Source organism: Cyprinus carpio, chromosome B9 (genome assembly GCF_018340385.1).
Source record: "Cyprinus carpio isolate SPL01 chromosome B9, ASM1834038v1, whole genome shotgun sequence".
In the NCBI taxonomy this organism is placed as follows: Eukaryota; Metazoa; Chordata; class Actinopteri; order Cypriniformes; family Cyprinidae; genus Cyprinus; species Cyprinus carpio.
The window spans coordinates 2,539,707-2,553,558 of NC_056605.1; the positions used below are offsets into that span (position 1 = coordinate 2,539,707).

The 13,852-nt window shown below is 34.7% G+C and overlaps 1 protein-coding gene across 3 annotated transcripts in view; it reads right to left on the reverse strand.

Moving 5' to 3' along the window:
* Positions 1-301: 301 nt before the first annotated feature.
* Positions 302-13,852, reverse strand: part of LOC109098245 (polypeptide N-acetylgalactosaminyltransferase 13-like) — a 46,190-nt gene continuing 32,639 nt past the window's right edge. The window contains exons 11-13 of one of the 3 annotated variants that reach the window (XM_042730605.1): positions 13,117-13,146; positions 11,148-11,359; positions 2,904-3,022 (exon numbers count right to left, since the gene is read on the reverse strand). In XM_042730605.1, the coding sequence (XP_042586539.1) occupies positions 11,174-11,359; positions 13,117-13,146 (216 nt within the window). In that variant the 3' untranslated portion in view covers positions 2,904-3,022; positions 11,148-11,173. Of the gene's footprint in view, positions 3,023-11,147; positions 11,360-13,116; positions 13,147-13,852 lie in introns of all 3 variants that reach the window. The other 2 variants (XM_042730606.1, XM_042730607.1) reach the window with 2 other exon arrangements.

Genomic DNA, 13,852 nt, shown 5'->3' on the forward strand with positions numbered 1-13,852 from the left:
TTTAGCTAAAACCAATTCCCTATAAAGAACCGGCCTAAAGCAGCTTTAGCTAAATTACAGAATCACACAAATTCAGTTTTGGTCAAACATTTATCTCTCCTCATTTCTGAAACCACTTACTGTACAGTAGAAAATAGGGGTTAAAAAAAAATTAAAACCAAACTGATACACCACCAACAGTACCACGATACTCTCATTGTGTACCGAATGACCCCCACCCAAAGAGTGAGTCAAATGATAATTCAGCCCTAGTAGATACATAATCTATGATTTTCAGTTAATCATATTAATAAGAAGATGATACATTACACAACATTGGTTTATTAGACTTAACAGTTATTAATCTATTAAACATGAGGTCAGTCGAGTCTTAAAAAATGAAAGTACAAACAGTTAACATTAAGACCAGTACAAAGTCACACATTTTCAGTTTTTATGAAGCTGAAAAAATACAGAAAGGTACAGACTGTAACATGCATGTGATGATGATAATAATGTAGAATAGCTCATATTATTAATTGAGATATACTTTCATAAGACTGCTCAAAATTATGTGCAGTTTTAATTTGTTATAACTAAGTTCATTCATCTTGTGAATGCATTAAACATATGCATGTTAAAATTGTCAAATAACTAAGAGACAGATCACAAATCCTTAAACCCCCTAAGAATTAATATTGATTGAGTGCATTAAACAGACATTGATAGAACATGGTGGATTCATTAGATGTGTACATACAGTAGCAATGCATAGAGCTGTACAGAATTTTTCAAATGTTTTATATACACCAAGCAGCATCACTCACATATTTTCCTCTGGAGTTTTTGGATTTCATCTTAAAAAAATATTTGCTTTAATATGTACATTAATGCTCAAAAAGGCCTAGTTCATAATTTGTACAGATGTGTGTCCAGGACCATCCATCAGTAACAGCTGACCTTATTATAAAGCGTTACCATTTTAGTTTTACCTGCGAGATGCTGCTGCTTACACTGTGGCCAACATTTTTATACACAAATGATAGCATGTTGCCAAATTCAGACAAAAAACAGATGACAGCATTTTCTAGAAATTATTTAATACTAAATATAAAATGAACACTTGATGGATGAATCACCAGGTCTTATTGTAACCCAAAATAAAACATAAAAGAACAACAACAACAATATTTAAGATGATGATAATAATTTGGTGCTTTAGACATTATGATATTATATTAATAAAGTAGTGTATTAAAATGAAAAATGAGTCCTAAAAATAATGATGACATAATAAAAAGTATGTGATTTTTTTCATGAAACTTTTTTCCCCAATTTTCCAATTTACTTAAAAAATGTATTAACTAAATTCAGATGAAGTAGATACAACACATAGATAAATCCTCCATGAACTAAAATCACATAAACTGAACTATGTGTTATGATGGAATGCTTTACAAAAAATAAAAAAAATAAATAAAAAAAATACTGAGACAAAATGAATCAAAAGCTGTATGAATGTCTTTTTTTTCTATTTACATACTTTTCTGTTTCCTTAAAGTGATAGTTGACCCAAAAATGAACATTTTTTATCACTTACTAACCCTGTCTAAATGTCTTTCTTCTGTTTAACACAAAATACGATTTTTTAAATAATGTTGGTAACCAAACAATTGCTGGTGGCCATTGACTTCCATAGTATACAAATCACTTGCAAAACATTACTTTATATTTAATTCATAGTTTATAAACTGTAGTTAATGCATAAATAGACTCGATACAACTAGTGAGTTCTTTATTCATTTTCACTGTAATTAACAAATTGTTATTGTTTAATTAGCTCATATGAAAAGAGTCAGATAATGCTTTGTTAACAACTTATTAACAGCAAATATACTTTACTATTTTACAACCTTTGCATTAATTGCATTAGTATGAAGTGTTCTCAAACTAAGCTCATGCTCCACTCGTCACCACGCCTCTAAATTAGCAACATAGCAACATTAAGCTTTACTACATCTTCCACTTTGCATTATATTTATATATGGACCTAATTGTAGCCTTTACTCTTCTTTTCGAGTGCCATGGCAAAGCATGATGGGAAACTGAAATCCTGATTCCAGTTACATTTAAGTTAAATTAAAAGAAACACATTTAGTAAATTCAAAAGAATGCAAACATTCAGTTACCTAAAATGTACCAGTTTTGTGTTCAACAAAATAAAGAAACTTCAGGTTTGGACTTGGAGTGAGTAAATGATGACAGAATTTTCATTTTAGGGCAAATATCCATTTGAGGCAGGTCGAGTTCATATTGCAGCCTTACTGAAAGAGATCAAGTTAGATTTGAGAAACAGCAGCAAGTAATACAGTTGGCGTACAATCCACTGACCAACACACAATCCCTTCAGGTGCTGTAAGGAAAGCGGAGCAGAGTTAAACTTCTGCTCAGAGTGAAATGCACTTCAGCACAGTGGAAGCTGACACAATCACTCCATCTCTAAAGAAACATATGATGTGTAAAGATTTGACGTGTAAGATATTAAGAGGCACCAGAACTCCCACACAGGATGAGCAGCATAGATAGCCAGTGACACATGCTCAGATCAGAGACAGCAAGCGTTTAAACCTCGCCAAGAGCTGGTCATGGACTGTGTTCTGACCCCAGTCCAGAGAATCTGAGAGCTAAAGGAAGCAGTCCAGACACGAACAGAGACACAAGCCTGGCCACAAATGGGTCCGCAAATGGGCTGTGTGTGGCTCTCCTGATCAAAGCCTTCGCTGAACTTGATCATGAACCAGAAAAAAACAGTTCACAGAGCTGTGAAGAAGGCCATAAACCTGACTCCAGGTCTCATGGTGTGTGACGAGATTTAAGTATGAACTGGTTGTTGCCGGCTCTGTCAGACACTCAGTGTCATGTTCCTCAGGATCCACTGCTGTGATCGCCTGCCGCTGCAGTCTCTGAGAGTGGGAACCATCTTATCGTCTTCAGAAGGCATGTCCAGACACTGGTTACTGTTCACATGGAGCAGAGTCAGCCGCTGTGGGGAGACACAGATTTATAGAGAAACGAAAAACAAACAACACATGGTGTAGATAAATCTCACACTTTACACTAAGGTTTCATTATTTAAGCATGAACTAACACTGAACAATATTCATTTGTTCATCTTAATTCATGTTCATTTCAGTGTTTGCTATAGATTATTTATTGTATTTATGCATTTTTTGAATTTTTTCATATTTTGTGACAGATCGCTGTTCAAGCGGCACATGAACCGATCATATTTGCATATTTACTTAAAGCACAAAATAAACATGAATGAACATCAGAAGGTATTTTATTTCAACTGGCAGTGCTTGAAGTGGGCTTGTACGGTCACTTCTATATTTTAGTCTTTAGCATACCAGCATTTTTTCAAGCATTGAAGTGAATTCAAGCAGAGAACAAAGTTGTCAGAATTCAGTAAATTATTATTTTCTGCGTGTATTTGAGTGTTTTATAATAGACATGGGCTGTAGGTGTTTTAGATTTTGTCGTGGTCAGTGTTTGGCATCGCAGCTTGACTTGTGCTTATTTGTCTTGAAAACATTTATTTAAACATTAAATGGTTGATTGATCGATCGATCGATTGTTTTTATTGATTGATTGATTGATTGATTGATTGTGGCACTATACATACATTGTGAATTATGAAAATTAAAAAAAGTACTTATTTATTAAATAAACAATTCAACCGCGGATATTTTATAATCAAACTGCGGCTTTATGATTGGTCAGATCACCTGTCAATCAAGCTCCCTGCGAAGGGTCGATTGATGCATCACAGATTTTGCTATATTGTTTAAATCGCAGTATGTAAATGTATCTGCAGGGCTCCTTAAAGTAATGATGGGCACTTTCGAAGCACTGCTTCATGAAGCTACAAAACCTTTGGGAATCATTTGTTTTAAAGCAGTGATTCGTAGAGCATATCAAACTGCCTAAATAACATGATTTCAGTAAACGAGGCTTAGTAACATCACAATTGTTTCAAATTTCCAATCTGAGATTCCAATGGTTCACCATTGGGGGCAGTGATCTTTGTGAACCTGTGAATCATGTGTGTTCACTGAGATCACCCCCCAGTGGCAAACCATACAGTAAGTATATTGGGTATATTGGTAACACTTTATTTTATTGTCCGATTCTCACTATTAGCTTATTAGCATGAATATTACTAGCATACTGGCTGTTTATTAGAACAAAGCACACATTAATTCCTTATTCTGCAAGACCATATTTTAGATCCTTTAATCCGACTCCATACCTAAACTAAACAACTACCTCACTAACTAATAACCAATAAGCAGTAAATTAGGAGTTTGTTCAGGGAAATTGTAATTATGTATTTCCTATTCTAAAGTGTTACCAGTTTATTCAATCCATGCATCAGTCTAATAAACCTGCTGCAATATATGTCATCTATGTAATTCAAACAACCAAAACGCACTCACTGCTTTTGACTGAATACATTTTGTAGCATATTTAATCTGTATAGTGTAGACTAAGCATTTATCATTTTATATTTTATGACTTTGCTTAATTTCTTTTTATTTCATTACTGATTGTTTGATTGTCTCTTCGGAAAAGGCTTGGGAAATTTTATTTTACTTTTTATTTTTTTCCTTAATAGACTAGGTCAAACACAGAGCCCAGATAATTATTTTATAAAATTATTTAAATACTGTATGAAAGAAAGAAAGAAATGTATCATTTGCAAAGTGTTAGAATTGACATGAATTTTCAAAACCTTGCAGTCACACTGTAAAATCCTATAGTTTCAAAATGACAGGGAACATACAATAAATATACATTTTATTTCTCCAATTCTCTAATCGTGTGGTAAAGGATCTTGCATCTTTAACTCTCTGAGGTCTAGGGGGTTTTGGGGCCTGGTGAAGTTTTGACATCCCCTGACTTTTGTGTGCTTTTTCCAGTTGCTTATAACCATATTCATGGCTAAAGTCTAATAACACTGTAATCAGTACAAACTGGGCCACAATAATATGTTAATAGCATGCATGTACATGATTGTGTTTTTGAGAAAACAACGTTTATGCGTCGTTAGTAAAAAACTACAATTTTGAAGTCACTGAAATAAGGTCATAAAACACCTTGAGAACATTTGTTCACAAGACTGTCAAACATGGACCTTGTAGCCTAGAATTTTTGCTTCAAAATGATGTGAAAATCATCTTGTTTACTCGCTCACAGAAAACAATAGATTAATTAAAATTTTCTAAGACACTTTTTGTTTCAAAAGGGCATATGCGAGTAGGCGTCAACTATCATGAATATTTGTGTGATTTACAACTAAGACAAAGACCCACATAATGAGCTGCATAATGAGCCTTTCAGCCAGGTGTGTGACTGAGAGGCAAGAGTTACAATAAAGAATGTGAGGAGAAAATAAATGTATATATTTTTATGTTTGTAGTTTATTTAGAATATAATTAATTATCCCACAAAATAACTTGAGATTAATGAAACATAATTTTGGTTTGTGCTTTTTGCTCCATATTAAATTTGAGCCCCATTTTAACCCTGTTTAGCTATTTGATTCTTCAGAGTAGGTATTCAGCACAGTCTCTGAAAGCATCGTGCCATCCAGCAGAACTCCAGAGGCGGATAATGAAAGCTGCTGCCCTGCTGAGTCCAGACACCCTTCCTAAAAGCCTGGAGCCTGCGGGTGATTGCTCCTCAACAGCTCTGAATGAAGGTAATCAGTCACTGTCTCGCACTGAGAGATAGGTGAGAATATGCACTGTTCTGCCTCTCCTCAACTGTGGACTGCTCAGACTCTGACACTATTTTACAGCTCATGCAGCAGACAGCATGACAAATGAGTTGACCGCATACGGTCTCATGTTTGGTATGAATCACTGAGCATTTTGAGTTCATAATGAACAGCAGCTAGTTAATATCCGCACACGAGAAGCATGTGTTGTGTTTTACACAGAGCTCTCAGTCACTCTAAAACTTTTATGATACCGTACTTGTATGGTGCTTTTTGAAGCTTGACAACCCTTGCTTGCTGTCTGCTTTAACTGTATGAGCAGCATGAGCATTGCAATAAACATTTAGAGAGAAATACTTGTTAGTTAATAGCTACAGGATTTAAATTTTTACTAGGTAAACTATTAATTCAAAACTTTAACCTACTTACCTGAATCCTACCTAAATACCTGTGTGTGTGTGTGTGTGTGTGTGTGTGTGTGTGTGTGTGTGTGTGTGTGTGTGTGTGTGTGTGTGTACCAAATGTCCCCTCAAGGATAGTAAAACCTGACATTTTTGACATTGTAGGGACCGGCCTGCGGTCACTATGAGGGGAAAAAAATATATACATTAAAAACAGTAAATGATGTTTATCTGAAAGTGTAACAATGCAACAGGTTTTCTGTAAGGGATAGGTTTAAAGTTAGGGGATAGATTATATTGTTTGGTCAGTATAAAAGTAATAGAAGTCTATGGAAAGTCCCCACAATTCACAGACACCTAACATGTAATAATAACTACATGTTTAATCTCATTTTGACCATGTGAGGAAAATAGTTGTAGCCATTCGCGTAAAACAGTAGCTTTAAGTTAATACTCATGAACCCCACAGCATGAAAGACACGGATATGTTGACAAAAATAAAAAAAATAATTCTCAAAATAGTATGAAAAGTATACATTTTAATTCATGTTTGCGATCAGATTATTGAAGCTCTGTTATAAAAATGGTTGCTTGACTGATGTTATTTAAATAGTTTATTTAGGTGTTATGCTTTCAAATTAAATTCCATATGAACGTATAAAACTACATACATTTAAACTGTGCTGTGTTGTGAAACAATGCCTGATGAGATTTAAAATCACTTTTCACATAATTCTGATCCTTCTATATCCAGCTACACATCCAGTCGCTCTGTTACATACAGAAGCTAAATACATACTTTTATAACTCAATTTATCTCTTCCCTATTACGTTACTTTTTACTGTCAACGTGAATGAAATGAGTAAACTGTTGCTGTAAGCAAAAAACTATTTTATTTGTATTTATTAAAAAAACAACAACAACAAAACTTCATTACAAAAACTCAATTATATCATAATAACTGAAATATTCCCACTCATTGGAAGAACTCAGATTCAAATTAGGTCCCTTACCTAATATACCTGACCATTGCAATCAACAATTACAAACTCTCTTAAAAACAACATGCGTAATAAATGAATCAAGTCTGTATCATGATCAAAGTGTTTCTGAAATCTTACATTTTTTTATAGTTTTGTTCAGCATATCAAAGAGAGTATTCCTACATGACAGTAGCTCAAAAACACAACACAAATGACAATAAAAAAAGTATTCTTCACTGATAGCAGCAGTACTAGGACCAGTTCTATTTTTCTTTCTTTTCCTTTTTTTTCTCTGACATAATGTGGACAGAAGATAAAATACCATCTGGGCATAAACATAATTTACCAGCAAATGATGCCTATGTCCAGATCTATTTACATACTACTTAAAGGGATAGTTCACCCAAAAATAAAGAAAATTATGTCATTAATTACCCACCCTCATGTCATTTCAAACCTGTAAGACCTTAGTTCATCTACGGAACACAAATTAAGGTTATTTTGATGAATTCTGAGAGCTCTCTGACCCTCCCATAGGCAACAAGGATCCTAACATGATCAAGTCCAGAAACGTAGCAAGGAGATCGGTAAAATAATCCATGTGACATCAGGGGTTCAACTGTAATTTTACCGCTTTTTCACTTGTTTTTATTTATTCATTTTATTTTTAGTTTTTTATACCACATACTGTATGTGTTAAGTTTGAGATTAACACAATGACCTTGGTCACAGTAGGGTAGAGAAATGGATGAAGGTGAGGAAAATAATCAGCAGTAATATATAAAGCCATGAGATTAGATATCTTTTTGCTACAATGGCAGTCAAAGGCTGCGTGGTTCTCAGTGACGGACGTAGTATCAGTGTGAGGTGTGTTACAGAGATCTCTGTGTGAGGCGCTTTTATCTGTGTGCATCTGAGCAGGACACAGACAGCATCATCCTAATGACAGCATCAGCTGTGAGCTCTTCACTAAAGTCAATAACACTCCTTCAAACTCATGGCTCTTTTACCAAGAACATAAAACATATATCTATAATACTCTATAATACTGGGGTGTTTGAAGATGATGTTGATTATATCCTTCAGATCAGGACAGCTAAGATGCTTACATACACAACATATAAGGACGCCCACAGCATTTTAAAAAGTCTAATTTAAAATGCATCAGCCAAGTTATTTGAGATATAGTCTGTATGTGTGTGTGTGTGTGTGTGTGTGTATATATATATATGTATATATATATATATATATATATATATATATATATATATATATATATATATATATACAAAAAAGTGGATTAATACATATGTATATGTGCATGAATGTGTGATATATTTGGCAGTAAATTAAATATGAATTCAGATATTCAAAACAATAAATGTTGTATCCTTTGGAAGATAGTGTGTATCCATGTGTAAAATTACACTGTACTGCCATCATTCATTTGCTAATGCTTGATGAAACGAAAAACCTCTGAGTGAAAAACACACATAAAGACACAGGCATTAATGAAGCGTTGGTGGCCGAACATATGCCAGAAAAAAATGCTGATTAAAAATACTGGAGTGGCCATTCAAATTCAGGGTTTAGACAATAAAAGCCCCTCATTCTGTCTGTGCTGAGCGCAGCTGCCGTGTGAGAGTGAGAGTGTGTTAATGCAAAGGGTCCGTCTCCACAAGCCCGGGCTTTCTCAATGAGATCACTTCAAAAGAGCTTGTAAACAAAGGTCCATTTCAATCCACCACGAACAGATAATCAAGCCTAAATAAAGCCGCCTTCTCTGATCTGATGCTAAATTATAGCAGGAAGAGGTGGCCATGCTGGCTGCCAGTAAATTTTCATTTCACCATAGAATGTTTATGTAATAAAAACACATTTCAAATGAAATTTAATTTGACACAAAGGTGCTCTGAAGGTCCTTGAAATAGCTGTATATATCTAGCAGCTCTTGTGATGTCTGTCTTTGAGTTGCTGTCCCCTCCCATTTCTCTCAAAAGGTCAGCAATAATTGCTCCTAAACGCACGGAAACCTGCCTTGAATGTGGACTCACAGTACAGCCTGAGCTCCATAAACCAATTTCTCATCAAATGGCCTCACATTCAATAAATGCTATAACCACAAAACTATTTCACAAATGAAGATTAAATTGATTTATGTGAGGTTCATTCTCAGGAAGCCATTTGTGTTCTATGCTTCTTCCCATGATTTAAAATAAATAGTGTTATATTTAAATTATACAGAGTTTTAACAAAGTGTTATTTCTGTATCATATTTATTTATTTATTTTTTTTTTTTTAATACATTTATTTCAGCTAACATTCTTTAAACTCATATATATTGTCTATTTATTTAGTAGTAGTAAACTTTAGTACACAACCCTTTATTGTGGTCCTCAAATGTCTGGTAGAAAAGATTCAGCAGTAACCTTTTTAACCCTCAAGCATCCTTCAGTTAGCATCCCTTAATTGGTTATTTTTTGGACAAATGTGGGCACAAAGGTCTCATGTGTGATCCCAATTTATCTTTTTAAATAAATGTCATATCACTGTCTTCAATAAAATAAAAACTATCAATTTATGCTTTTTTTTGTGAGTGATTTTTTGTGTATTTTTTTTTTTTTTTTTTTTACCATATTTTACCATATTTTATTATGTAAAATTATACTTTCTTTAGAAATTAATCAATCCAGTAAGTTCAGACAGCCAAAACCTAAGAATTTGGTGACTTTGATGACATCTGGTGACATATCTTGACATAAAAATATCAAAAATATCAATAGCCACTATATGGCTGTAGTACTCAATAGCTGCATATAGGCTGAAATCAATAAACCATTGTTGTAACAAACTTAACCTCTTAAGTTTTAGATTTTAAGTTAAAATTGTAGAAATTGTTTAAAAAAACATTTTTTGTTGGGTGAGACTATACAAAGATGGAAGACAGAAGAATTATTTATTTAAAAAAGCAAACCAAAAAAAAAAATACAAATGAAAAATTTATAAAAATAAAAAATAAAACCATCAAATTTCAGTAACTCAAAAAAAGTAAAATGGATAAGAATAAACAATAATCCTAACAAGTAGCATGTTTCAGACATGTTTTGTTGAGAAGCATCAACAAATCTTGCAGTAGGACTTTGATCTGGCTTTGAAGTGTGTGTTAGTGTGTGTGCGTGTGTGTGTGTGCGTGAGCGTGATTTCACCAAGTACAACATGTTCCTGGAACATCCTTGTTGATCCTGGAACAACATTCCAATCAACCAATCAGAATAGAGATATAACTTTTCAGGAAATATCTGTTTTAGGCTTACAATCAGGGTTAGGTGCTTCTACACCCTTTTTAATCAGCTATCATTTCACACTGATTTTAGGAATAAATTACGGGTAGGGTTAGGTTTAGGGGTAGGGATTGGGTTAATTCTATATTTTTGGACAATAATGTTGATCCAGGATCATCAAAGATGTTGATCCGGGAACATGTCTTACTTGGCAAAATCACGGCGACCGCATGTGTGCGTGTGTGTGTGTGCACGCACAGTGACTGATTGGCACAAAAAAGCTCAGTCATTGGCTCATTCAATTCTTTGGTTTTGTATGTGTGAGTGATTGTTTTTATTCAACAAAATGTAAAATAAAAAACCTGCTGTGTTAAAGGCACATTCGACACTTTGTAAATAAAAAAAAATGTGTCCACATTTGTTTGGATGCTTAGGGGTTAAATCCTGAGAATGTCCCGTGCCGGTCCATGCATGGCATCTTTACATATCTAAAGCTCAAAAACACTAGAGAGACAAACTAAAGTAACAGCTAAATTAAACCCAGAATGATGTGCAAGATACTCAGGCTTTCAGATACACCTGATAGTTCCCTCAACAATTATACAGTATGAATGTGGGGTAAAGCACACTTTACACTAGGGCAGCTCTAATAACTGCCTACACCCTCCTCACCTCTACAGGCTGATTTTGGATTGGGCTACTGGCGCTTTCAAAACTGACCTGCCATCAACAGGAAGTTGTGGTAGCTACAGAAAGTAATCAGTTGGGCTGTAGTAGAGCTTCTTAAAAACCTCCTGCCGGGTGAAGTTTCGGAGGATCCAGGACTGAAGGGGGCTATCGTCACAGTACTCCACTGTTGGGCCGTATGTCCCCTCCTCCAGCCGGCTGATGGTCAGACACGACTGGGTGATGATGTGCAGGAAGGTGTGTTTCTGATGGTTTCCATGAAAACATGATGACAATAAACCAGGTATGGGTATTGATGATAAGAAGGTCAAAATGTGCCCACAGTCTTTTACCTTATAAATCTTTATTTTAATAGAAGTAGATTTTCTTTAAAGTCTGACTAAAAACATTAAAGCACATGTAAAATACTTCATTATAATTTTATCGTTAGTGTTTCAGTATTACATTTAAAGACAATATATTTTAATACTAAATTCATCATTACAAATGTGTAATTACAATTATATTACAAATACATGAGATTGCATTAAAGTATATTTTAGTTTACCATAAAGACTTGTCAAGACATTTGGCACTTACACCATATTACAAAGACAACATAAGTTATAATGATGAAATCACATATGAAAATGTACTTTAGTCCTACTTAAGAGGATCAAAAATCATTCGAAAGGACAGCTGTCTGGATTTAATATAAATTTAAACTATACTTCATTTGTATTTAATTGCAATTAATATGCAATTAAGTGTCCAAATGGTATATAAAAGATATTGAGACCAAAAATGATAATTCTTCTGTTTTAATGCATAAAAATAATTCAATTCAATTCGATTCAATTCAATTATCTTATTAATTAACTTGTTTATTTCCAGGTTAAAATTTGGCTTTTGAATCCCAGATTTTCAGTGTGGTCTCAGACTCCACTCTACAGTGTATACACACAGAGGTTCTAAACAAGGGCACAAACTAATGGGGGTCACAGAAAAAGCTCAGATGCGGAAATGTAAACGTAGGGCTGGATTGTCAGGGAATAAGCATGGGTGTGTAGTTTGTGTTCCCTGGTGTCTGGTAATGACAGAAATAAACTGTAATGGGGCTGACTTAGGTGGAGCAATGCTGCACTGATGTCTCTTTACCTTCTAAAATGGCTATTTAATTGGAAACAGTGCCAGAAACTGAGCAAATCTCGGTAAACCCATATCATCAATTTTCACATGCAGTGTGAAAAACCTGAGAGCTATTTTTAAAGCAAATGCCTGTCTATCTGGTTGCCAGTAGTTTATGGATTAATGGGAAAAAGAATCACAATTTAATGACGGGAGATTCTAGGATGCGAAATGTTGTCAGTATCATCGTTCTTTATATTTTGATCATTAAGTCCCTGCAGCACAAGCTTCCAGGCGGTAGAATAAATACAATGCCCTGCATTACAGACAGCTGAGAGGTGAAAACCAAACACTGGATACGTGTTTGTGTCTAACATCAAAATCAAAGCCACCGAGGAGACGGAGATCTATTTTTAGACGGCTTCTGATTTCTTGAGCCCCTTTGTGATTCAACACTAATGTCCCTTATGGCTCAAGTGTGATGTCCTGTTTTAAATCAAATGACTAATTTATTTGGAAATATAAGCACTAGAATCGACCCAGCTGACAAAGAAGTGTAATCCGTTATATTAACAAAAATATCAATAGCACCAAGAATCTCGAAAAGCTTCTATGTGATTCTTGATATCTTGAGAATGCTGTAATGAATCTCAGAATCTTATGAATGAAAATCAATGCATGGAGAGGAAATGTTATAGAGCTGTATAGTAAACAAATATATTCCTCCTTGCTATGTCTCTACATGTACAGGCCTACAAGTATATGTCTGTATTTACACAACTGTGTTTCTAAACCACTCGCAGTGTGACTCAGTTACAGTGGGAGTCTACTTCACAAACACCTCTACTGGAATATTCAAACGACACACAGCAAAACACAGTTCAGATGATCTTACCTTAAAGTCATACTCCCATTTGCCAACATACTAAGATATGTACAGAAAGAATAGTTCATCAATTTCCAAGTAAATGCACAGCATCTCAAATACACAGAACTACACCAGGACGATCAATATTCAGAGATGGAAGAAATAGAAGATATTGTACAGAAGCACACAAAGTGGATAATAATGTGATATGCAGCACCATCTGGTGGTTAAGAGCAGAGTTTTTCAACTAGCTGCAGGTCTAATGGGATACAGTAGGTAACGTTTTATTTTAAGAACCAATTCTCACTATTAACTAGAATGGTAGCACACTGGCTGTTTATTTGTACTTATAAAGCACATATTAATGCCCAATTCTGCATGACTAGGCTATATTTTGGATCCCTTAATCCTACCGCATACCTAAACAATAAGCAACAATAACAGCAAATTAGGAGCAAGTGTGTTCACATAGAGGTTTTCAAGGCCGGTGTGAATAAATCTAGATTTAAATTCAAAGAGACAGGACAGTCTGTGCATGACCTGATGTGAACATCACAGAGCCCTCAAAACTCTCATGCAAAGTCTGTTTCATTCACACTTGACTCTGGAGGGCGCTGTCGCACAGAAAGTCCCAGACGGACTCATAGAAGTAATAACTTGTGATGTGCCAGAAAATCTCTAACATGGACAAAAGGATGCAGCTATTGCTGTTTACTGAATAAAAAGCAGAAACATTTGGACACTAAACACTTGATTGCAACAA